At 42.4% G+C, this 24,968-nt stretch overlaps 2 protein-coding genes across 2 annotated transcripts in view; one reads left to right on the top strand and one right to left on the bottom strand.

Moving 5' to 3' along the window:
* Positions 1-10,283, bottom strand: part of dgkh (diacylglycerol kinase, eta) — a 49,449-nt gene extending 39,166 nt beyond the window's left edge. Inside the window, exons 1-3 of the mRNA XM_041950723.1 lie at positions 10,080-10,283; positions 8,647-8,811; positions 518-628 (exon numbers count right to left, since the gene is read on the bottom strand). Of these exons, the coding sequence (XP_041806657.1) occupies positions 518-628; positions 8,647-8,811; positions 10,080-10,124 (321 nt within the window). The 5' untranslated portion in view covers positions 10,125-10,283. The remainder of the gene's footprint in view (positions 1-517; positions 629-8,646; positions 8,812-10,079) is intronic.
* A 1,020-nt stretch (positions 10,284-11,303) lies between these two features.
* Positions 11,304-24,968, top strand: part of vwa8 (von Willebrand factor A domain containing 8) — a 70,837-nt gene continuing 57,172 nt past the window's right edge. Inside the window, exons 1-12 of the mRNA XM_041951260.1 lie at positions 11,304-11,520; positions 15,385-15,462; positions 15,601-15,731; positions 16,046-16,156; positions 20,244-20,411; positions 20,862-21,026; positions 21,578-21,627; positions 21,744-21,852; positions 21,939-22,043; positions 22,164-22,292; positions 22,892-23,026; positions 23,112-23,189. Coding sequence (XP_041807194.1) covers positions 11,382-11,520; positions 15,385-15,462; positions 15,601-15,731; positions 16,046-16,156; positions 20,244-20,411; positions 20,862-21,026; positions 21,578-21,627; positions 21,744-21,852; positions 21,939-22,043; positions 22,164-22,292; positions 22,892-23,026; positions 23,112-23,189 — 1,398 coding nt within the window. The 5' untranslated portion in view covers positions 11,304-11,381. The remainder of the gene's footprint in view (positions 11,521-15,384; positions 15,463-15,600; positions 15,732-16,045; positions 16,157-20,243; positions 20,412-20,861; positions 21,027-21,577; positions 21,628-21,743; positions 21,853-21,938; positions 22,044-22,163; positions 22,293-22,891; positions 23,027-23,111; positions 23,190-24,968) is intronic.

Raw genomic sequence — 24,968 nt, 5'->3', positions numbered from 1 at the left:
CCAGTTTCAGAGAGTAACAGGCTGTAAGAGTGAGCTAGCATGCAGTAATTGGATTAAATAAGAAAACATATGAGGCTATTGCAGTGGGTTATCTTAGCTTAAGTTAGTTTAGCATAAAGACTGGAAACAGGGGAATCAGAGAGCCTGACTCTGCACCCCTGGCTGGAAGGTGGATTTTGCCACCTTTGGACAGACAAGCTGTTTTTCCTTGTTTCCAGTCTTTGTGCTTAGAAAGCTAACCAGCTGCTGGCTCTGGCAACATATTTACCACACAGACAGGAGAGTAGCATCAATCTCATCTGACTCTCTGAAAGAAGGTGGGTAAGTGTATTTTGCAAAAAGTAGGAATAAAAAGCCAGGAAAGCTTCGTCTCCAGACACCAGAGAAAGTCATTTGTGTGATTAGAGGGGAGACATTGAAGATCAACACCAATAGTTTGACAGCTTGAGCTTTTTTATCCTAACAAAGTGAGTTTATAGACAGAAGGCTTGAGAGTGAGTGTGTTGCATGGGCTTACCTTGGCATCTTTGGCGTAATAGAGAGTTCTGCCTCTCAGTTTGAAATAGCGTTTTTTCCACCTCTGGAATGAGCTGGTCTGTTTCAGCAACAATCCCTCCTTTATACTTGTCTGGAGGGAGAGAAGATATAATAAAAATAAATGGCTGCCTAATGGGGCCTCACATCAGTGAAAGGTTGCATCAGAAAATGACACAAAGCTTCAGTCTCTCTCACAGTCTGCATCTCGCTCAGAGCCTCATCGTGAATTTATCTACAGGAAACGGTCAAGATAAATAGTGTGTACTGTGTATGCGTGTGTATGTGTGAATCTGAGCACCAATTTTATGCATGGGAGACAAGGGATAGGCCAAGAAGTGGAGACGAACGGAGACCCATTACACACACACCACCCCTCATTTCTCTCAAGAGCTACATACACACATCACCCTCACTCAACCCCTTCCCCTGGGCCAGAGAGAAAAAGAAGGACGGATGTAGACGGAAAGAAAGAAAGAGAGACAGAGGAGGGAGAAAGAACATACGTTATGCCGTTGACTGCTTTTGCATCTTTGGCCATCTGTTGGAACTCAACTAAACACAAATATGTATTCCACCATGCAAGTTTGACAATCTAAAAAGAGACTCACATTGTCACTGTTCCACAAACCAGGAACATTTCATGGTAATTTTGAAAGCAAGGCAGAGGATGGGAAGATAAAAGCAGTATATAATCGGGTGAGAGACAGGGATGATAAGGCTAAGAGGGAACAGATGGGAGGGATAAAATGGACTGGATTTTTTTCAAACCTTCAAGAATGACGGAAAGAAAGACTCAGAAGGAAGTAAGACCTTTCTGTCTCCTATAGAACCACTATGTGTGTGTCACACCAAATCAAACCATCTCTCCATGTGAGACGCAGCACACACACACACACACACACACACACAATCATCATGATCATCATCATCATGATCATCATCATCATCATCATGACCACCATCATCTTGCACATGTCAACACACACAAACACACACAATGGGCATATGCAGCAAATACAGTGAGACATGGAGAAGATAAAGCACACGCAAGCACACACAGATAGAAATGCTGTGTGGAAGGACATCATTCTCTCTGGGCACACAGGAGAGGTGGGGCACACATACATACAAACACACACACACACATACACATGCACACAGACACACACAGACACACACACACACACACACACACACACACACACACATACATGCAGAGGCTATTTATAGCAAAGGAAGGCTGCTCTCTAAGGGAAGAATTACAAACAGAGACAGAGGCCTGAAGCTGACATCCTGCCCACCAGCTGTGTCAACTTAAACACAGAAAACACTGCTGTAGAATACAGGCTCACTGTGGATACACGTTCAACTTTTATTTAAAATCTCCACAAATCACCGAAGGTATGCCCTCATTTCCCATAACATCAAGTCACACTTAAAAGAGCATAAATACGCACGAAAGTAATTAATGAGAAAGACAAACAACTACAGAACCACAGTAGTTTGTAATCATGCTCAGCTTTAAATTGATCCATTGGTAAAATTGTGTTGTAAAATGTTGCAAGTGTGCAAACTGCATAAATCTCTCACTAATTCAATGCGTGTTGGTCTCATCTGCTACTGCTGGAGTTTGCGACTCTGTTAACGATAGTCTCTCCGTGACAGTGTAGAAAGTACTCACAATATACTTCACATTCACCTCCCAGATGTAATTATTTCATCATTAAATCAAAAAATGCTTGCAAACACTGCACCAGAGTTGAGAAAGTGAAAAGAAGTAGAATGCCCCTCCCTTTAAAAGCCACTGTACTTACAGAAGGACGCTGAAAACGACAGAATTACAATTCAAAATTGGGTCTGTATTAACCAAAATCTTCCTGTAAATGATGACTATGGAGGAAAAGCACAGCAGGAAGAGGCCACACTGCAAATACTCTGATGCAGCTACTGCTTCCCTTTCCGTAGGTATGGCCTGAAGACCAAATTCCTGCGGGGTATTAAGGTGAAGTATCTCATGCTGACTACCCTATAAGGACGTAGCGGCTCTCCTCCAACTACAATCAAAATGGGACTGAGATTCAGTAGCATTGCAGATGAAGTCATCTCCTCATTTAGACGTGTTACCGGAGAATACTGGGGGTTAAGATGTGCTTTCAGGGATCTCCTAAGCGGCTTCTCATTTGACCAGAACTGCTATTAAAGAAACACAAGGGAGAGCATTGTTAAAGGTTCTTCCTTGCAATACCATTCTTGACATGCAAACACATGCACACTCAAGCGAACACATACACATGGACGACCAGCTGCTTGGACAGCTAATCCAACCGGAAGAGGAGCGGGGGGCAGTTTAATGAACGCCTCATGACTGATTGAGAGTAGGTTGCTGTGCTTGTACTCTTAGCTGAGGAGTTGAGTCATTACACAGCAGAGTATGAGCTGTGCTTGCATTGACACTACCACGTAGACTCAATATATATTTTACCTTCTCGAAAACACACTGGTACCACCAACAGTGTACAGAGTGTTTCAGCAAAATGACAGAAATTCCTCACAACCTTGTTTGGAATGACAACAACTGAATATTGAGGCAGTCAAGCTTTTACTAGTCAGAGGTTTTGGCTTGGTGCAAAGTGTCTGAAAACAAAAACTGTCAGACTGAGTCACAAGGTCACAAAGAAGAACTTAACACCTCTCCGTCCAGCCAGAGCAGCAGAAGTGACTTTCCTCTAGCTGGATGTTCAATTTTCTATTTTGTCCCTCCTCGGCCTCCATAGTTCCTTTCCTTGTCTTCATCTCCTTCCTGCTGCCAAGTAGGCCAGAAGTGATCTATAAATAGTCCTTCTGCTTGCCTCTGTGCACTGCTCCTCTCTTCTGCTAAACTGTGTGACACAGAGCGAGTCCTGTGCTGGAGCAAAATGAGTAACCTGAGCACCATGTACCTTACACCCACACTCTGCCTGGCCACTGACAGGGTGACACACACAGACTCTAAACAGCACACACACACACACACATGCTTATACAATGGACAAAGGCACAGGCAGTTCAAATGAGTCCAGCAGCTGTGGTTGGTGGATAAGAGCAGAGCAGGAGTTCCATGGGAGGTTAAATGAAGAGAGCAGAGCACATCTACAGTACATCCTGCCTTTGACGATACCCAGACAAAAAGTCAGTCAAACGACTTCATGCAGGATCTGACCATCTATGTACTTCAGCTAGGGCTAACTAGAATCAACAAAAGACTCCCTCATACTCATGGTATAGCCTCTCTCTCTTACCGCAAAGCTCCAGAGCACTGTGTCCTCAACAAATTAGCAATCTTGTCTAGGCCTAAGTGAGGGTTCTATCGGATTAATCTGATAAAATGCACGACTTTCCACCTTGTTTCCTGGCTATCATAATTGCTTTATAAGTGTTTTCATGTGAAGTGCAAAAGTTAAAGATTCTTAAAATGATAAGCCTAGGGCACAGGGCACCACCATTCCTCGGATCAACACATTCTGCACCAATGTTAAAAACAGCAAATCATTTTATGAAATGGGAACATGAAGAGTGCTGCGACCACATATTATTTTCAAGGTTGATAAATCTTTTGATCATCTTCTTGATTAATCATTTAATCCAAAATATAAAAATACAAAGATACCCAGTTTACAATGATATAAAACAGTCTTTTAAAAATGACTGAAAATGATAAATACGAAAAGTTGCAGATTAATTTTCTGTTGATAGACAGAATTGATTAATCGACTAATTGTTGCAGCTCTATACACGAATATTAATCCCAATGCTTCTACTGCAGAGTCTGCTGGTGCTCTTAACAATCCTTCTGAATGACTGTGAAAACTTTGCTTGGTGTAAAATCTGTACTCTGTTTATGGATGTTTATGGATTATGGAAAATTTTGAAGTGTGTGGTTTAAGGCGCCGCACTATTTCTTGGCCAGAGGCAGTGGCTTACTGGAGTCTTCTGGTCGCTGTGAGGTTGCCAGGCAACTGGTGGACAGTCCAACAAATCAATGTACTGATTAAACTAGCACAGAACCATCAGTTTCTCCCTTCTACCAGTTTTTATGCTAAGCTAAAATAGCTGGCTGCAGGCTGTAGACTTATATTGAAAAGACAAATATGAGAGCAGAAAAGTAAGAAAGCAAATAAACCCAAACTGTCTAATGTCTGTTCTTGAAGAGCTCTGTATCCAAAATAAGACTTATGTCAATGCTTCCTCCCTGTTAGGTCTCAGAGAAAGACCCTGTCTCTTATCTCTTTCTGACCTGCCATTACTGCAACTTCTTAATGCAGAACCACACAGAGTGTCACAGGCCCCTTTGATAACACATAGGTGTGTATACATGTATGCTCTTGCACCTACACACACTTGCACACATACAGAACATGAACAGAGATATCTCATCTTGCCAGAAGACAGCCTATCCCTGTGTGCCAATTCAGCTCACGGCTGATCGGACTAAACTGCTGCGACTGCAATTGGTCAGTTCATAAAGAGGCCTGCGTCCTTGTCTGTCCTTAGTTTTAGTGGATGCTGACTGGCTGCTGAGAGCATCCCACTGTCTTATGCATCATTCCATGCAGTTAGACGCTGTTATACTTCCATTACCAATTTATTTGTCAGTCCTAAGTAAGACTGGAATGTTTGTGGAGCCAGAACAATCAAGTCTTTAAGAGACCAGTGCTAAAACTCTCAATCTGCCTCTCCATTACCTCTCGGTTGCCTGAACCTCCACCACTCTCCTGTAGCTGTCTTTGCATATTGTCCTCTCTGTTGGATGTAATTGTAACTCTGTACCCTTCCTCCTCCAACTCCCACCACATGCTAAAATTTCACTGTGGTGATGGGAAAATTACCATCCAGAGGTTGGGAAGGGGTAATTCCCCTGTCTGTGATCTCCTTTGTGCAACTGAACTACATATATGGGTATGTGTCAAGTGGGTACTGGGGATGTTAAGTGATGCTGTTGAGGCCAGCAATTTACACATAATTACCTCAATTAGATTCAGCTACAGCTTTGGACAGAAAAGGACTCAACTGTACAAATCTTCAGTGCCTCACTGGATTATGATACATAGTTAGGTACAGTTACTGTTTCTGCATGTGAGAGTATGACTGATAAAGTCATTGCAACACATTTAAAGGTAGAGTACAAAAAGAAAAGTGTGACTACAATTTCTCAAAAAACACAAAACTTTGAGGAAGACTTTCGGTACATGTTATATTTAAGTGCCTTCCATATGGAAACATTACACAAGAGCAAGGCAAATGAAATTGGCAAAAGTCAGAATGTGGAGATTGCGTAATCTACCCTGTGTTGCCACTTTGGCCAGGTTTCTCCTGCATGTATCTCAGAGACCTTCCTGGATAAAAAAAAAGGTTAAATAAACAAAATATATCCTCCAACTAACTACATCCAGAGCTGTTCCCAAGAATATTTATCCAAAACATCAGTCTTTCCTCCAATAAATGTTAAATCACAGACTGTCACCTCTTCCAATCCCTGGGAAACGTGGACCGGACATGAATATACTCTACAATGCCTCATCCCAACCCCATCTCAGCATCTACAGCAGCAGCAGCAGCATGCCATTGCTTCAATCACACAACTACAGTATTAGTCACAAGTTTATAAGTTGTCTTCATCTGCAACAGCAGAATGCCCTGAAAAGACTGAGAGGGGGCAGAGATGGCAGGAGAGAAGAGGCTGTGAACAGATTGTCATTCTACGTCGCATTTTCCAGTATGATGAGTAGACTAGATGAGGTAGGAAGAGAGAAATGACAGAATTTGATGGCCATATGATCGAGTGTCACATTCCCTCTTTGGGTGGTCAAACCCCATTTCTTTCTGTCTGAGAGAGATTTCCGAGCATCGGGCAGGGATAAATGATACTCAATATCTCACCTCTGCTTCAGCCAACCATTCAACAACAACAACAGTTATTCACGGCTGCCAATATCTTGATTTGCCATGATGAGTATAAGAGAGTATGATGAGTAAGTGGCTTCCAACAAAGGTTGACAAGTTTGCAAATGGCTATACTGATTTCAGCTGCATAGACAGAGACAAAGGACATGCCATAGTTACAGTTCGCTTCTGTCAGGAGTTAAGGCTTTCATTGTAATCGACATCCATGTTAATAAATGACAGTCAAAATCTTATTTTTGCAAAAAAGATACTTCAAGAATTTTCTGAAAAGCATGATTAAGTTGGACAATTTTGCACACTTGCTGGCTTTTTCTCACTTACTCCTTGTCTGCTTTGATTTACTGACATTTTTCTAGAATTGGAACTAAATGGAAACACAGAGAGGGCATGTCTAAGAAGATAGTAGGAGAGACCTACTGCGGCATACGTGCCCCTTCAACCAAACCAGCTGTTTTACAGACAGCATTGCCATGGAGTCAGCCAATAAGGGACGAAAGATGTGGTTGTCTGTAGCAACCAAAGAACCAGAGATAGTGAACTAAGAGGGACAGGTATAGACAATGTGATGAGCAAGCATACACATGCATGTGTGCGCACACACACACACACACAGAGTCCAGAGCTGAGCAAACAACCCAGTGGAACAACACTCAGTGAGTCAGTGCCTGCATGATCCATTAGTAAAGCTCAGCATACATACACTCTTACAGAAAAAAACCCACTGACCCACCACAACAACTGTGAGACCTTTGTTGGCACAATGTCATCACCCTAAGTACACTGATACAATTACAGTAGAAGTGCTTTATACCACTTTGATAGCAGTATGAACTAATTCTACTGTGACATGCAGTCTGCCATATATAGTTTGACACAATGGATTAGGTCTATCTGGGCTCTCCGCCAGCAAAAGCAGTTTGCATTACCTCACTATAGGTACAATTCCACAAAAGTTGGGATGCTGTGTAAAACATAAATTTAAACAGAATGTCATAATTTAATAATCCCTTTCAACATAAACTCAATTAAAAACAGTACAAAGACAATATATTTCATGTTTGACCTCATTCACTTGATTGATTTTTGTACATATCTGTTGATACCTTCCACAGGTGAACAGGTTAGTTGGTAACAGGTGACAGTATCATGCTTGGGTATGAAAGGAGCATCCTGGAAAGGCTCAGTGGTTCACAAGCCAGGATGGAGCGAGATTCACCACTTTGTGAACACATGATTGGATAAAGGAGATTACTACATGGGCTCAGGAACACTTTGTTCAGAGCACTGTTTTTTTGCAAATTATTTCAATCTGTTTTTATTTACATTTTACGCAGTGTCCCAATTTTGGGGGGATTTGTACGTTACTGCAATCAGAGTGTGCGTCATGATTTATGTCAACCTGACTTTAAAATTAATATAATGTTAGCTGTAGCCATGCAACATATCCTTTAGGTAGCACTACACTCACTCGTGGGGGAATCTGCATAACAAGGGTATGACCAGACATTCCTGTGCCCCAGGTCTCTAAATATATCCCCATGCTGAATAATGTAGAGGGTGTGGAGTGGAACAGTCAATAATTAAGTGGATCCATTGGTGTGAGCGGACGGCACTCATTTACAGTGTAAAAGATAAGTGGGCCAAGAAAGGTTAGGTGTCAGAGGTAAGAATTAGCACAGCATCCTCTTACTCAGTCCTTCACGTCTAACACAGGGAAGCAGCAGTTTTATTTGTGAAACACTACGTATTATTTAAGCTGATTTAACTCTCACTTGGCTGTATACACCATATATCCTGTCACATAAAAAAACTGAAATTACAGAGAGGAGGAAAAATATACGCATATGAAAATCTATAATCTAAAGAAATGTTTGGTTTGTTGTTATGGAATGGTTATCTTGAAACAATCTTGAAACAAGCTAAAGTGGTTGGCAGTCTTGTCCTGCATAAACCCACATGGCAAAGCAGCGAACACCACCACACTGAGCAGTGCTTCACTGGCACCCCGGACATCACGGGGACCTACAGGCGACAAACCCCACGCACACTTCCTCTTGAATGGCCCGGCAGTAGGTAGATAGACTGACTGCAGGTCAGACAAATACAGCGCAGCTCATTCAAACATCCATATCCAGTAAGTCAGAGAAAGACGGACACAGGATGTCTTACCTTGCTCCTGATCTGACCAGAGGTGGACACTTTCCGGATCAGTTTCTGCGGGCCTTCCTGCTCTGCTTCGCTGTCAGAGGACTCGTCCGCAGCGCCGGAACCGGCGACAGCCCCCACCACATGGGCATGGATCCCCGCCGCGGACGCCGGGCCTTTCTCCGGCTCCTGTCGAGGGGGGGGATAAGACCAATCGGGGTTAGCCTTCGCTCGGTCCGCCGCTCCCTTCCTCTCCTGCAGGCGAGAGCTGTTCAGCGGCTGAGACGCGTCTCTCCTCGCAGTCATCGCTCACTGCCTCTCTGATGCAGGCTGTGTTTTCTGGGCTGTGTGTGGGCTGCTAAACGCATAGGGGATGTAGCATGTCGCGGCACAGTGGGGCTGGGCTCCACAGCATATAACCCCCCACCCCCCAGTCCCTGCCTAGCTGATGGTTACGGCTCCAGTCAGTACGGCCAGTCCAGACTGAGGCTAGAGACCGCCTCATCCACTCCGTAAACCGGTGGACATGTCCGTGGCATGGCAGACCCTAGCGGCTGCTTTACACCAACACTGCACCTGAGCGGTGCCACAGCCATAAAGTGCAATCAAACTACTCTGCTCTTTCATGTCCTTTTTTTAACCTTAGGTCAACTTTTATGATGAAGAGGTCTGTTCTAAATAGGCAACCACTACAAATAAATATCCCAATCAATCAATAAAAGGCTTCAACAGAGGGAGATCATCTCGCCCACAATCAAATACTAGGCAAGTGATAGAGTCCACAAACAGGTTACAGGCTGTTACTCACACGGCAATTTATTTACATCTATTGCATTATGTTGATCTGTGGTGAAATACAGGAACACGGGCTACTGCAGCCTACACGAGCCTCAAATGGTTAAGCAGATCTGTTTCACCAAAAACATCAAAATCCAATTTTCACAAGATTTGATCCCAGTCTTACTCTGCGAGTCCAGGTCTGGGTGTCAGTGAGCGACTGCGTTCATTTCTGTCGACAGGGATCAAATGGATCTCCAGGACTGGGATCCCACAGGGAAACCTGAATAAAATCTCCCCTCGACTCTGAGACGTTCCTGTACTCTCTCATCTTTCTTCTGAGAGTAAACGTAACCACGACGCACGGTCCATGAAACCCGAGGAATGGAAATGCTCGTTCATTTTCATTTATGTTCAGGCTAAACACTTACTGATGGGTCAGGACTTTACAGCAGCGGACACAAAAACCGCGACAACAGACAGGAAAACACAGCACACGAAGACGAGCTCTAAAAGTAGACGAAACAACTCCGACGTGTCAGACGAGGTCAGAGCAAAGCCGGAATTCGACCGCGTGAGTACATTAAAGTAAGATGTCCACCTGCTTTCTTTTCTTTGGGGAAACGTAGCGAACAACAAACGGAGTGATTAAAAAGTCTTCAGTGTTGAATTTTACTGACCAGTTCCTCCCAGGCAGGGCTGCGCTTGTAGTGGTAGTCCTCCATAGTCCCAGACCCCTCCGTCCACTCCGGGGAGAAAAGAAACGAATCAGGGAGAGGTGGAGGGATTCACAGCCTGCCTCGCGGTCCTTACACCACTCATATGCTCGCTGTTAGATGCTGTTTAATTGGCCTCGTCCTCCCTCCGCTGCCACAACATCGCACTCTCCGGCCGCGCGCTCTTTCCCTCCGCTGAGCTCGTTTGGAGGCAGAGCCTATCAGCGCTCCACGTGATAAGTGTCAAACCCGCTTAAACGCGCGCGGCACAGCACCGTCTGTGACGGCCCGCAGGAGGGCACGCACTCGCAGCTCCAGTTTGTGAGCGCGCGCTTGTGTGTGTGTGAGAGGGAGAGAGAAGGCTATGTGCGCGTGCACATGTGTAGGTATCTGTGTGTGAATGTATTTTAAATGACGTCATTGATTTAGGTCTCGCCTTTGCTAATCCAATTTATGAGACCATAGATTTCCCAGTTTTCTTAGTTTCAGCCAGTCCTCATGTAATTTCATTTCATGACGATCTCAATTGCTCTGTCTCTCCACCGGGCACTCTTTAATGAAAGTATGATGGATTTATACTATATTTCAAGCATGATGGATGTATTAAGAGAAAGGTTTGCGGCTGCGAGAAACTCATGGTCTAATTTAAGTCACATAAAATATTAAAATAAAAAAGTAAAGATCAACATTTTTTAAGGCTATTCAGGGGATATCAAAGTACGAGACTTTAAAAAACACCCGGAAATGTATGGCTGACTTTAGTGTTAGATTGTTGCGTTGCTTAAGCATAGCTACAGGCCTGCCTGTTTCAAGACAATCAAGAAAATACATTGACAGGCGTCATTGTTATCAAAATGATATACATAAGTGTTCTTACCTGTAACACTGTGTCAGTGTTAATTCTAAACGTACTGGAGCTTGAAGCTTAACGAAATCAATTGTCAGAAGAAGGTTGACTTATTCATCAACATTTGTTCAAATAGTTCATTCACCATGAAAGTATCACGGACATTTGTGGAAGCAGTATTACGATGTTATTCACAATGTGAATACCTCGGAACGATCGGAGAACCTGTCAAAAAATGAAATCGCTACGGAAGACTTTAGCCCCGGACCCATTTGTCCCTCTTTTATTATCTTCCGACTGCTTGCAAATGAGTTGACGGATATTATGAAATGGTAGTAAGGCCGGTCAGGACATAGCTTGATAAGAAGCTTGTGGACTTTATTTTTCACTGCTTTGGATGTAAAAAGCATAGTTTAAGTATGCACTCCCAGATATTATGTAGCGGCTCAGCGGCGGTCGTCGCTTCGAGAAGAATGCGGAATATTTTGGGTGCTGTCCTGGGAAGAGACGGCTGGATGTGGAGAACACATGAGGTCAAGCTTATCAACACATCCTCAGGTGATCTGCCTATTCGGGACCAAGTTGTACCACTACGGATTGTTTCACTATCAAACAGCTAATCCGTTGTCATAATTGACTACGTTTTTTTTTTCTTGGCAATGGCCAGATAGGAAACTATTCTAGCTATTCTACACAGCAGCAATGAAACTGCGTGTTTACAAAATGCTGGTTTTCAGTTCCAGTATGGTGCGACCACGGCGCTCGCTATGCAGGCGGTGTGTCCCTTGTGTGGCGATCGCTACATGCTATGAACCACTGGTCGCATGCCGTCAGCCACTTTTCGATTTTGTCACGCTAAGTAGATCAAAGGTTAAAGCCAGGTGTCTCAGTAAATCGTGGCAGTGTGTAGCAGAGAGGCTAGCCCGAAGATAATCTGGAGTGTATGGAATAGTAAATAGTTAATTGAAGTTTAAATTGGATGACTGTGCATTTGTTAATCAGCAGGGTGTAGGCAGGTTGTAGGCATACAAGGTAGGCACAGGTCAAGTAGCAATACTCTTAAAACTACTTTTGTTGGAGGGCAAGGAGGCAGACAAAGATAGCTACAACAGCATGAAGCTGAGTGAGAAGGAGGTTTATGTGAGAGATAGAGGGGGTAATGAATGGGAGCAGGTGATGAAGGGAGGTTATTGGGAGGCTAGTGGGAGCAAGAAAAAGAAAACACATAAGGATAGCCTGGGAGGGACAGACGGAGAGGGATGGGAGGATAATGCAAAGAGTCCCAAGACAGGATCCCTTGAGGTGGTAGTAAGGTTTGAAGGGGAAGGTGGAGTAAAAGAAATGGAACCTCTGCAACTCACAAAAATAATCAGAGCAAAAGTAGGTGAAGTTAAGTATGTGAGAGTGCAAGGGAATGGTAACTTGCTAATTGAGTGTGACCAAGTTGAAAAGGCAAGAAAGCTACTGTGTGCTGGAAAAGTTAAAGTCTCAAAAACTAAAAACTGGAGAGAAGAGACCCAATGGGGGTGAGGTGAAAATGCAATGACAATTACTGGGTAATGTGGAGCAATGATGCAATAGGCTATAGTACAGCAGATAGGAGTAAAACAGAATGTCTGCTATCCTGAGATAGTTAAGATGGTTCAAAAGGAGAAACTGATTGACAGAGCAAATGGTGGCAAGAATTTGGAAAGAAGATGAGGGACGGCATACCCTATAGAAATATTGCTATTGGAAATGAGATGGAGTGTGTGTTTTTTAAGTGTGGGCAGAGAGGAAGAAGGAACTGGTGATGATACATTTCTATAATCCATGCAGATAGAACTCTGCAGAGGAAGCATTATGTTGTGTGGAAACTTTGATTAACATAATACGTTATGTGGGAGTGGCAGAACTGATTACAATGGCCAGGTAGGGGAGGTATTGTTGGATGCATAAGAATAGATGTGAATGCTGACAAGGAATCTCTAGATGTGACGCTAGTGACCAATACCTTTACGCCAGTGTGTGACTGGCATCTGCATCAGAAGGGGACCAGTGACCATAATCCAATATGCTGTGTAGTAAACTAAATACAGCAATGAATGAATGTGATAAACATAATCAGATTAGTGACAACATGAATATTGAAACAATTAACTGAAAGATGAAGCAGGATATAATATCAGCAATGACAAGGCTGAGCTGATGGTAAAAGCCCTTGTTGCGCTACACAGCTCCAGTAATCTGACTGAGGAGTGAAAGCAAAGTAGGGAAAAAAATTGAGCTGGGAATATGGAGATGCTTAGGGGAAAGAATAGTAGTTGGAGGGAATTCAATAGCCCATTTATGATTGGAGAGTTGAAGACGGTACAAGCCAAAATTGAAAAGAGTGCACTGGGGAAAGACAGAAGATGTTCTATATTGATTAAACATCTAAGTGAAGAAGGAGAAAATAAGTTGCTGTCGTTATTCAATAAAGTTTGGAAGGAGGGGCGAGTCCCTGTGAGCTGCAAGGACACTGTCATAATTCCAATCACAAAGTGTGGCAAAGGTCCTAGCAAGCCAGTAAACTACTGACCCAATGCTTAACACATATCACATATCTGTTAACTAATTTAGCAGATGCTTAATAAGAGGCTCATGCACTTCTTGGAAAAGAGGAGCTCGGTGACTGCATGTCAAAGTGGATTTAGGAGAGGCAGGAGCACAGTGAACTCGGTTCTGTGTTTAGAGGATGAGGTCAGAAAGGCCCGGGTTAATTAAGAAACAGTGGCTGCAGTGTTTTTTGATGTGGAGAAGATGTTCATGTTATGGAGAGGTTTGTTGATCAAGTTACAGCCTCAACATGAACTGAGGGAAAAATCTTCAATTTGATTATCGATTTTATTGAGTGAAGGGACTTTTCAGGTTAAAATAGGATCTGAGCTCACTGAAAATCACATTGTAGAAAGTGGTACACCCCAGGGCACTGTTGTAAGCCCTACATTATTATCAGTAATGATAAATGGTATATTTGAAAGTGTACCGTCAGGCATGGCAAGGTCTGTGTTTGCAGATGATGAGGCTTTGTGAAAGAGGGGAGGGAATATGGAAGATATTGCTAAGAAACTAGAGGACAGATAAATCAAGTGGAAGATGGGCAACAGAATGGGATTTTAAGTTCTCTGTGGAAAAAAAACTACCGTTCTGTTTTCCTCAAATGAGAAAATCAGGGAAGGTATGAACCTAAAGTTATAGGACAATAATCTAGAAAGTGTAGTGCTTTCGTGTTTTGAAAGTCAACTTTGATCCCAGACTAACATGCTGTGAGAATGTGACAAGTGTAGGGAATAAAAGTAAAAAGTCATTAACATCATGAGGCGTCTGGCAGGCCAGAATGGGGTGCTGACATGGCTTGATTGAAGTATATATGTAGCTTTAATCTGGGCAAGAATAGATTGTGGTTGTGTTGTGTATGGATCAGCAGCTGAGTCTGTGCTTTTGGACTTGGGTGTGCATGCGCTCTGACAATTTGTTTAGGGTGGTGAAAACAGCCCCAGTGTGTGCTCTTCAAATGGAGGCAGGAGAAATGCCACTGTGGCTCCACAGGAAACAGCTGATGGCCCATTACTGGATTAATCTAGTGGGACACAATGAAAGTCATCCGGCAAAGACGGTCTTGGGGGCTTGTTGGGAGAGGGGAAAAGTACAAAAATCAAGTTTTGGGTGGGTAGGCAAGGACATTGCAGAACAAATGAAAGTTCATAGAATGGAAATTTGTCCAACTGTGTTCTGAGTCTGGATGCTGCAAAATGCTTGGATGGATATGGAGCTAGTTATTATTAAGAACAGAGATAAAACAGCAGATCTACTGCAGGAATATCATAGTTCGGAGGGATATAATCAAAATCAATCAAAATGACTATCCAGGTTTCTGAAAGCAACTGTAATAGCACAGGACGTATCATGGATTATTAAAGCCAGAAAGAGGCAATCATGCAATGTAAAGGATGCCAACTGCTGTAGAAGAAGAAGAAGAGTCTGTCAGTGAGCCAGTATGGACAATACCAGGACCCCAAAACTAAGACAGCTAAATGGAATTCACTAATCATTCATTTTATTATGTACACCTGTACTATTCCAGCTGTGACATGTCACAATGGTTTCTGAGAAGAGGTCCAAGTCTACAGCACTGTGAATATTTTTCATACCATCTGGATTAGATGACCGCTTTAGGAATTCAAAAATGTATTGAAAACAGCAGTAAGATTTTTTAAGAAAAGCAGATGCTTAGCTCGAAAGTCTCAAATCTAAAAAAGGGCTGTTTATCAGCTAGCAAAACATTAGGAACCTGTGTTTTTCATTGTTACTGTGTCAAAGGTATCAGGCATGGCCAACACCAAGCTGTCCTGATTATCATTAGAATGGTTTCTCATGTGTTAATTACCATCATACTTGCAGGTGACACAGTGAAGATTGGAGAGATCTCTTACAAGCTCAAAACACCTCAGAATCCAGAACTTGTTCCTGTCAAACACAGTATGTAATTTTCTGTCTCTGTGTGGGAGTGATTAGTTGTCTGTACAAAATAAAGTGTATGTATACATGAAATGAAAGGACGAGTGGCAACAGATAAAACAAAAGTTCCTAAAACTTTGTTTTGTGTGGATTCTCTAGTCTCAGACTCCCTACCTCAGACAGTGGCTCAGCATCTACGATGGATTATGCAGAAAGACCTTTTGGGTCAGGACGTGTTTCTTATCGGTCCCCCAGGACCCCTGAGACGATCCATAGCTATGCAGTATCTCGTAAGCACACACACAAACATGCACACACATGCTTGCTGCATGTGAAATTCTTAAAATACTGAGAAGTTAAGAAGTTGGAACTAAAGCAAAATTACACTTAAAATGTCCTTCATATTATATATGTTACATTCCAGCTCTCATCGACTTTTTCTTAGAAATTTCCAGACCTTTGATATCCCTTTGTATTGTTTTAGTTCATGGCATTTATTAGCAGAATTCTCTCATATTTTTATGATTCAACAAAAGCCTAAAACTGTTCCATGGGTTTCTGAAGTGCTGCATAAAGCCTAGTTTTTCCCCTTGCTGTTGGCCAGGAGTTGACCAAACGGGAAGTGGAGTATGTGGCTCTGTCCAGGGACACCACAGAAACTGACCTGAAACAGAGGAGAGAGATCCGCTCAGGGACAGCCTTCTACATAGACCAGGTAAATCCACTCTCTGCGTATAGTCTTTCTTTGCATTCATACTCTGTCAAACAAGCAGGGTTTGAAATGAACCCAAGTTTGTGTTGAATCCCCATTTAATTTTTGACACAGTAACATTTGTTTGTGATTGTTATGTGCACTCATTACACGTTCTTTGAGTGGGAATGTGGATGTCTGTCCGTATGTGTTAACCTGGTGATAGACTTGTGACCTCTCCAGCATGTGCGCTGCCTCTCTCAGTTCTGTCAGTTCTACCTGTTTGTTGCCTACATGGGCAGCTGCAGACATCTAGAAGCAAAGACTCCAAAACAGACTCATCTTGACTCCTTATGGTCAGTCACAGAAGCATTTGCAGCACGATAAATCTGTGTACTGCTGCTTGAGCCAAACGAATGTGAGCAACGCTGCGCTGAAGGGGCGCATGCATGACAAAAACAGGACAAAACAAGAATAAATGCCATCAAACCTGTCATGTGTCCACAACACATGTATGCACAGTAGGTTCACAGCTTCATGGCATCCAGTTTTACTAAGAGAAATTTCTATTGTTAGACTAGACAGTAGGTTTCCACAGGTCTGTACAAACATTCATTTTTCTAAATGTTTTAAATTAAACTGAATTAAAAGACAATTTTAGAATCACCGGAGTCAGTTTCCAGCTAGCTGTCTTTATAACACAGAGGAGAACTGATTTGGTCAGTACTGAAAGCAAGTTGTAAGTCATCAGGACATAAAGCATGTCTATAATCAAATGTGTTAGCATCTCTGCTCCTCTCTGAAGCACACAAACAGGGGCATTCACTCACAGTAACACGAAGTCAACTGGTGCCCTCTCTTACACTTCCATTCTGTTCCTTTCCATGCCACTTTTTGATCGATCAAGCTTTTTGCAAACATACACCCCCACACTCTGTTGACTTTGTAAGTCAAGTAACCATGGAAACCAGCAGTCCCTCATTATCCAGGCTGATGTCTCAAAGGAGACCTTTCTGTTCTCCATTCAAAAACAATTATGAAAAAAAAAATAAATCCACATATGTCAGCCTGGTCATTGCACCCGGTCATTTAGCTTCAAGGAGCCAGTGGTGACAAACGATGATAAGCTGTGATGGTTACCTCAGTCATGTCATTATCCACAACTAATTAGCACATGGCTTCAGCAGTGTGAAAAATAAATAATTTGCATAACAGTTTAAATATAAACTCCATGGAAACAGGGTTAAGTGTTTCATGTTTTATTCTCACCACATTTGTTCTCTAGACTTTATTCACAAAGTTGTTTCACTGAAAGAAGAAAACTCATGGCTAATTAGTTTGAGTTTCTTATAATTAGACTGAAAGTGGAAGAGAGTTCAATTACTGTAGCAGAGTGTAAATCTAAGGAAGTGCTGTTCTGTGAATCTGTATGTATCATATGTATATGTTTAGATTTCTCATGGTGCTTGAGAAGGAAGTCTGCTCAGTGAAAAACACGAATCTGTACTGCATACACTTGCTTGTACCCTGCATTGACCTCAGCCATTGTTTCTGAGTGGTTTTATGATTTAATACGTAAGGGGGCTGTTTACAGTATGTGCCAGTGCAGATTAAGCATTCGGGCTGTCACCCTGCTTATGTGGCAGCTTTGTTTAGCTATGGCAAATTTTTCTAATTTGATAGTTATAGTTAAGTTCAGAAGTCAGCTGTGCTTTCCATGCAATGACACCTCGGAAGCGTACCTTCACGAGCAAATTGCAGCAACATATTTTATAGTTTATCGTGCTGTTCTGCTTTAGTATGTTAGGAATATAGAGCCCAAGAGTGCACATATGTTGACAATCACATAGCCTTGGTTCTAAACACTAAAAAAGGGGTCTAAACCGGACATTAACACTTTTGACAAAAAATCATGGCTATGTCCTGGTCCAAAGTCTTGGAAGCTGTCTCTGAATGATTCATTGTTTCCTGTCCGTCCACCCGTCCTTATCCACTGATGACACAGTAATGTGTCTACCAAGGCTGGTTGATACACGTTATGTTTCCCACGACAAGGAGAACTAACCAACCCCTTCAACTCCCAGAGGGTAGTTGAAGCAGCTCATGAACACCTGAGGGTGTCATTTGCTGCACAGGTTGCAAAGCCCCTTGAGGCAAATGTGTGATATTGGGCCATATGACCAAACTTGACCTGAGTTGAATAGAGACAGCATTATTAATGATACTACTAGGTGTGGAGACATTGCTTATTTCTGGTCTCCTCAAATGTTGGGCCTTCTAATAAAGTGTGTGTCTGTGTGAGTTGGCATGTGCAGGTTTATCAGCTGCAGTACTGGATAAAACTTGTAGCAGATGTAGCTGATTTTTGTGTGTATCAATATGTGCCCGTGGGTGCAATTAGTGAGTATGTGAACACGTTACAGCATCTGACATTTAAAGTATATTGTGTGAGGAACTGAAGTTGTGTGGGTGCAAATTAGCAAGCTTTTCTCTTTGAGAATAGTTTGGTATTGTAGGAGGTGCGTGTTTGTGTGCTATCTAGAACATCCAAGTATTCCTCAGGGCTCTGTGCTGATTTGGAGCCCTATATTCAGACCTAACGTGTCAGTCCCTGTGCTTACTCTCTTCCTCCCCTCCCTTCCTTCCACTCTTGGTCTCTCTAGTTCTCTAGTTTTTTTTTTTCCCTTTCCCCCTTCAGCGCCCCCCAAGTGCGTATGAAGGATGGAGTCACATGAATGCTGTCACATGCATGTTGTATTTTTGACATCTCCAGTCACCTCACTCCAGTTATCAGGCTCTTATGTAAGGCAGCTTACCTCAAACCCACACTGAAAATATGACTCCATTACAGTAATGAAAAGCTTGCCACCTCCACTAAAGCAGAATGTTAACTGAAAACAGTGTATAGCCAACTGATAATGAGCCTCTGCTGCAAGTTCTTTTGCAAAATAAATTCATTGCATGCACTTTCTGGGTAATATGTCGTGTAGTAGTGTAGCAAGTGAACGCCCAAACAATCCTCAGCATGCAAAGGCCCTTAGTGCCATGTACAAACCAGTGGCAACTGAGCATCAAAACAAAATGTCAAAAAGCAAAAATGTTAAAAAGTAACAAACAAAAGAAAACATTAACAGTGAATGGCATTAAAAAGCAGAAGAAAATAATTGTATGTGTATATATGTTAAGAATGAATAAACAAAGAAAACTAAGAATGTCACACCTCAGTGGGCAGACTCTGGGTTTGGGCACGGTCCAAAGCAACATCAAAAATAAGTACACAATAACTACATGAATACAATAAATGGGGTCAGGGGGGAGTATGTGGTGAAATGTTGTTCTTTTTTCTGCACACTTTAGTGTCATGCTTAAAAACAAGGACTATCTGTGCTTCCCCGTCCCTCACCATCCTGCGTCACTTACATTTCTAACAATTATCTGATTACAGTGTTTGTGCTGAAAATGGATCAAGAGTTAAATATAGAGCATCTGGTTCTCACTATCGTTTTATGGCTCTGCTTCCCACACAACCTGCCACGTATTTACATGTTAACCTAATTATATGGCCACTTGCTCTGCGGTCCACCCAGACAGCTAAAGTTTCCTTCCTTTTGACGTCACATGTGCTTTTTGATGCAGAAATGTGCATTTACACACACATCTACATGTACACACACACACGCATACACACATGCCTGTGTAAACTAAACCCGGTAGAACCCAGTAGTTTTTTTTATCCCACTGTTGGTGGTAGAAAATAGGCCTTCCTAAAACAGCTGAGACTGTTTTCAAGCTTTGTGTGGAGTAGTTTGCTGAATGTTCTGAACACAATAAACCGAGGACATCCTCAGGAAAGACTTTATGGCAAGCTCATATTGTCGTTAGATCACGGTCAGTAAGAACTGATGCACAGACAGATTTCTTTTTATATAAATGCTTTTAGCACTGTTAACATTTGCACAGGGTCAGAGGTCGTGCTGGACAATGGAGCAGCAGATTTGACCTGAGGTTGAACTGATTGCAGTGGTTTTAACTTAAAATTAGCCATTCCCCTGCATCTCCAATTATTTCTGGAGTATTGATTGCATTTACTGATTTATGTGTTTGCCCACAGTGTGCTGTAAGGGCAGCAACACAAGGTCGAGTCCTGGTCCTGGAGGGTCTAGAGAAGGCGGAGAGAAATGTTCTGCCTGTCCTTAACAACCTGCTGGAGAACAGAGAGATGCAGCTGGAGGACGGACGCTTCCTCATGTCAGCTGAGCGTTACGACAAGCTGCTGCAGGTCAGAGCAGCACACAAGCCTAGCCTACATAAATCCAACACCTTTGAGGGTTTGATGGTCTTGGTGGTGTAATGGTTTACTCTCCTGGTTTATAATTAAACATAATGCTTTTTTTTAGAAGACAGCAGCTAAGGATGACAAACTTTGTATCCGGGTGTTATCATTTTTTACATTTAAGAAAATTATTATTTTCCATCATCGTGGCTGTTGTTTGAGGCCATATCTATCTGAATCTTCACACTTAAACAGGGACTTTTCACACTACTCCTACTGTGCTCCTGTTATGCTAAAAAAAAAAGGCCCTTGCCATAAATACAGTGTGACATTCAGACTACTTGTTACTTGTGGCTGTGTTCCTGTTGCAGTTTGAATAAATAATTGCACTTAGTATAATAAAATGTTCTAGGCAATAAAAAAGACTGGAGTGTTTTATACCTTGATGCATGGCAGGAACACAGCAAAGAGGAGCTCGACAGCTGGAAGATTGTCCGTGTAAGCGAGGACTTTCGTGTCATCGCTCTCGGTCTTCCTGTCCCCAAGTACAAGGGCAACCCGTTGGATCCTCCTCTTCGCTCTCGCTTCCAGGCCAGAGACATCTATTACCTGCCATTCAAGGTTAGTCCAGGAATTAAGGAATTACATTAAGTGTCCCACCACTAACATGTTTCAGTAAGGAGAGAAAAGGACAAAATGGGAGATCACCTTGCTTGTTTTCCCCACTGATCCTATTTTGAACTACTTCCAATCAAAAATGTGTCTCTGTAAGTTCACAGCAGGACTTGTGGACTGTGTGGAGGAATTGTATCAGAATACTGGAAAGATACATTAATGCTGAATTTTGTGTTGAATGCAATTTTCAGTGTTTGTAATTTGAGTGATCTGGCTCTTTATTTTGAAGCTTGTGGGCTATACCTTTTATTTCCATGTGTCAAATGCACTGAATTCATATTTCACATTTTATGCTTCTTGTCTCATGTTCAGTTGCCACATCATGTGAACATTTTTAAGGCTGCCACTGTGTTTCTACCCTCTCAGCAAACAGTTTTCAAAAACAGATCTTAGAGATTTTGAACTTGTGCCCTTACGCTTTTGTCTGTGCCCCTATATTTTTTGACGGAGTGGCAGAAGTGCACCTTAGAGGTTCTTACATTTTGATTTCTTTTCAGGACCAGTTGGAGCTACTGTACACAGCAGGACCAAACATTGCTGCAGAAAGGTAACTGAAGCGTAGACCTTTTCATATGGCTCGTTTGACCTGCTGCTATTGTTTTGTAGGTGTTAAAGTCTCAGTAGTTCTTTATATGTGATATTCTCTTGTGCCCTGTATGTCAGAGTGTCCCAGCTGCTGTCACTAGGCACTACGCTGTGCTCCCAGGAATCATCCAACCTTGGCCTTCCTGACTTCCCTGTGGACAGCCTGCTTCCTGCCGTCCACGTGTTGGTGAGAATCCAGGCACCCTGAATCTTCCTTCCTGTTTCGTAAAGAAGGAGAAAGAAGCAATGACAGTTTATTCTGTGTTGTTGCAGAACACCTTCCCCATGCTGTCCTCCCAGCAACTAGTCCAGAGACTTTACCCCTACCCAAGCATCCTGGGCAAGGATGGGCGCACCGCTGTGGAGGGTGTACTCAGTGTAAGTCAGGATGTGAACCGTCACTCGTCTGTATGTTGTTATGGTCTGAACATAGGATAAGATACACCATGTAAAGGTATTCATTTTGGCCTACACACATTCTGTGGCACTCTTTTGTAGAGATTTGAACTTTTGGATGGTCATCGTCAGCCAGCACCCAGCACCACTGTGAATGTGTCCATGGCAAAGGATGTTGAGGGCCATGCAGATGTCACTTTACGTGTCGTAGACAAGGACATCACCTTTCAGGTACCAGTAGATTGGCTATATGCATTGCAAAACTATAGCCAACCATGCAAAGCATGTAAACTGAAATACAAGGCCTATGTGGGACAAAGGAGTACTTATTCTAATCACTGATTGGAGCTTCGAGGACATAAAGCACTGCTCCTGCTGCAAGTCACTGTTAAAGCTGTCCTATGGAGTTAACAGACAGACACTCTATCAGTCCCTCTGACTGAGACTCTGTAGTTGACTCTGTGGAGTCTTTGGAGGGAACATCTTCATCAGTCTTTAATTCTTCTTGGATGAAAACCGAACAGTGTATGTGAATGAGTCACCGTGTGGGGTTTGGGAGAACAGAGCTATTTCAGACTTCTAAGAATAGCGGCGCTGATCTTCCAGCCAAACAAATGATATCACTTTCGTTAACTCTTTGAAGTTATATTTTCTTTGATAACACTGTTTTTGGAACATACTGTATTTTTTTTTCCCAACAGTATGCCAGTGATGCTGATGCATCAGTGAATCATGGTTTATTTAAAGGACTGTTTTTCCACAACTCTTAGAGAATGATGAAGCTGTTGGTTGCTCTTTCATGGCTGCATCTTGTCTCCATCAAACTTAAGGTTCCAGCAGGAACCAAGGAGCTGCGTCCACCCAACAGCAGCTCGACCTTCATCAGTACACCAAGCCACTCCCAGCTGATTGCTGAGATGATGCAGTCACACATGGTTAAAGACATATGTCTCATAGGAGCCAAGGTAGTACACATAATGTACAGTATACACACATACAGCACACATGGTGAGTTTCTGGCCTTAATTACAATGTTTTTGTATTTTCTAGGGTTGTGGCAAGTCAGTGATTGCGAGAGAGTTCGCTGAGATGCTGGGTTACAGCATAGAGCCAGTCATGCTCTATCAGGTAAAGAAAAATGTGTCTTTAAGAGATTCCAGTAGTTTGTTTTTTTCACGTCTGGAGCATTCTGCATGTATTATCTGTGAAAACACTACAGAGCATGTGATCAAATGGTGTTTAATCACCAAATGCAACATTAACTTTTTAAGTTAAAGCCCCTAAATAATTAGACAGTGATGTCTTTGACCAACTGTCCATCTCAGCACCCACATTACCAAACATATTTCTGTATTTCTTTTCACACATCATTCTTTTCATCCTTTTTTATAGCTACATAAGCAGTTCACACTTACATAATGTGCTACAGCTGTGTCACTTAGCTAATAAATGGGTTCGTTGGACATGTTTATCATGTCAGGGAAAGCAGATCACTGTCAGAGACTCACACAGTTTTTGCCTTGTGACGTCTTCAAGCAGGTTTTAACGAGGAGGGGTAAGCAAATTGCATGAAGTGGGGAAGGAGTAGTTTCAGGCCTTTCAAGAAAATGCTCTTACCAGGATTTTCTCAACTTGGGTCACACATGTCACTTTTTAACCACAAGAATATATAGCAAAAGTAATGGCTTTATTCACATGATTCTTTGCCCCACTTGTTACAAAATCAGTTGATTACTTGATTAATTGCTTCCAGCCAGTTAAAATAAATTTTAAATAGTTTAAGGTACAGTATGTTACAGTATCCAAATTCTTCTAAATTGGAACCCTTGAGTTTGGATGGGTATACTTCTCACAAACGTAAAGCCAGGAAAGGTGCAGCATTGTGGGATGGAGTACATTTATGCAGAATTAGAAAATCAGCTTGGCTGAGAGATCCCACCTTGCTTCCATTTCCTCAGGCCACCTGTTAGGCCAGAAACTGACACAATACAGAGAACAACGGAGAGCTCCTTCAACATATTTGTCTTTGAATGTAAAACCTCTGTGTGCGTGTGTGTGTGTATAATTCTGTGGAATGTAGTCAGCCTGGTGGTGATTGTGCAGGAAACGGGTGTACTGAAGCCTTATGTATTAATGCATCATGTTTCAGCTATTTTTAGCTGGCTGAGGTCAGGAGTGACTTGTGCTGCGGGAATTGTGGAATCCTTTGCCGTACAATTCATCTTATCGGCTCTGAAAATCCCATTTTTGGACAACGAAGTGACATATAAAGCTAGAGTGGAGCATAAATACATTATTTGTTGGTATGTGTTGTTTAATAGAAAAAAAAATAATCATAGCATTCCTCTTTTGCCGTCAAAAATGAGCAATAATCTTCAAATTCTACAGAAAATCGACAGACACCGCCACACACTTCCAGTGGGTCATACAATAATTGATGATTTAAAGGGATGATTTGACTTTGTTTAAGATGAAGTAACTGACCACAGGGGGCTAGAGGAGAAGCACATCATATTAACATATGTAGAACATATCACGCACCCAGTATTAAACAAATATTTATCATGGAATGAAGAGGAAGACAGGAATTCTTGCATTACCCCCCTAACATACAGAATCTTACACAGATGTACAGTGCAGGTGCACACAGCAGCTTACATCTGGACATCCTTATAGCCTGATTCAATTTTGTCTGTGTGCTGTAAATCACCTCGGCCCTGTTTCTCCTGTCATCAAACTGGCCTCTGTTGCTCTCAGACGCTGTGTTCAGTCCTGGTCTGTCTGTGTTCAGTGTGAGGCTGCTGAGCCGGTTCTGTTGCCCACTGCGTAAACACCAACGCTCCCCCAGTGCTCTGATCTCCAGCACAGCACAGTACTTAAGTAAATGTACTTAGTTACTTTCCATTG

The sequence above is a fragment of the Chelmon rostratus genome, chromosome 13 (assembly GCF_017976325.1).
Source record: "Chelmon rostratus isolate fCheRos1 chromosome 13, fCheRos1.pri, whole genome shotgun sequence".
NCBI lineage: Eukaryota > Metazoa > Chordata > Actinopteri > Chaetodontiformes > Chaetodontidae > Chelmon > Chelmon rostratus.
This window is presented reverse-complemented; position numbering and strand designations above follow the sequence as displayed.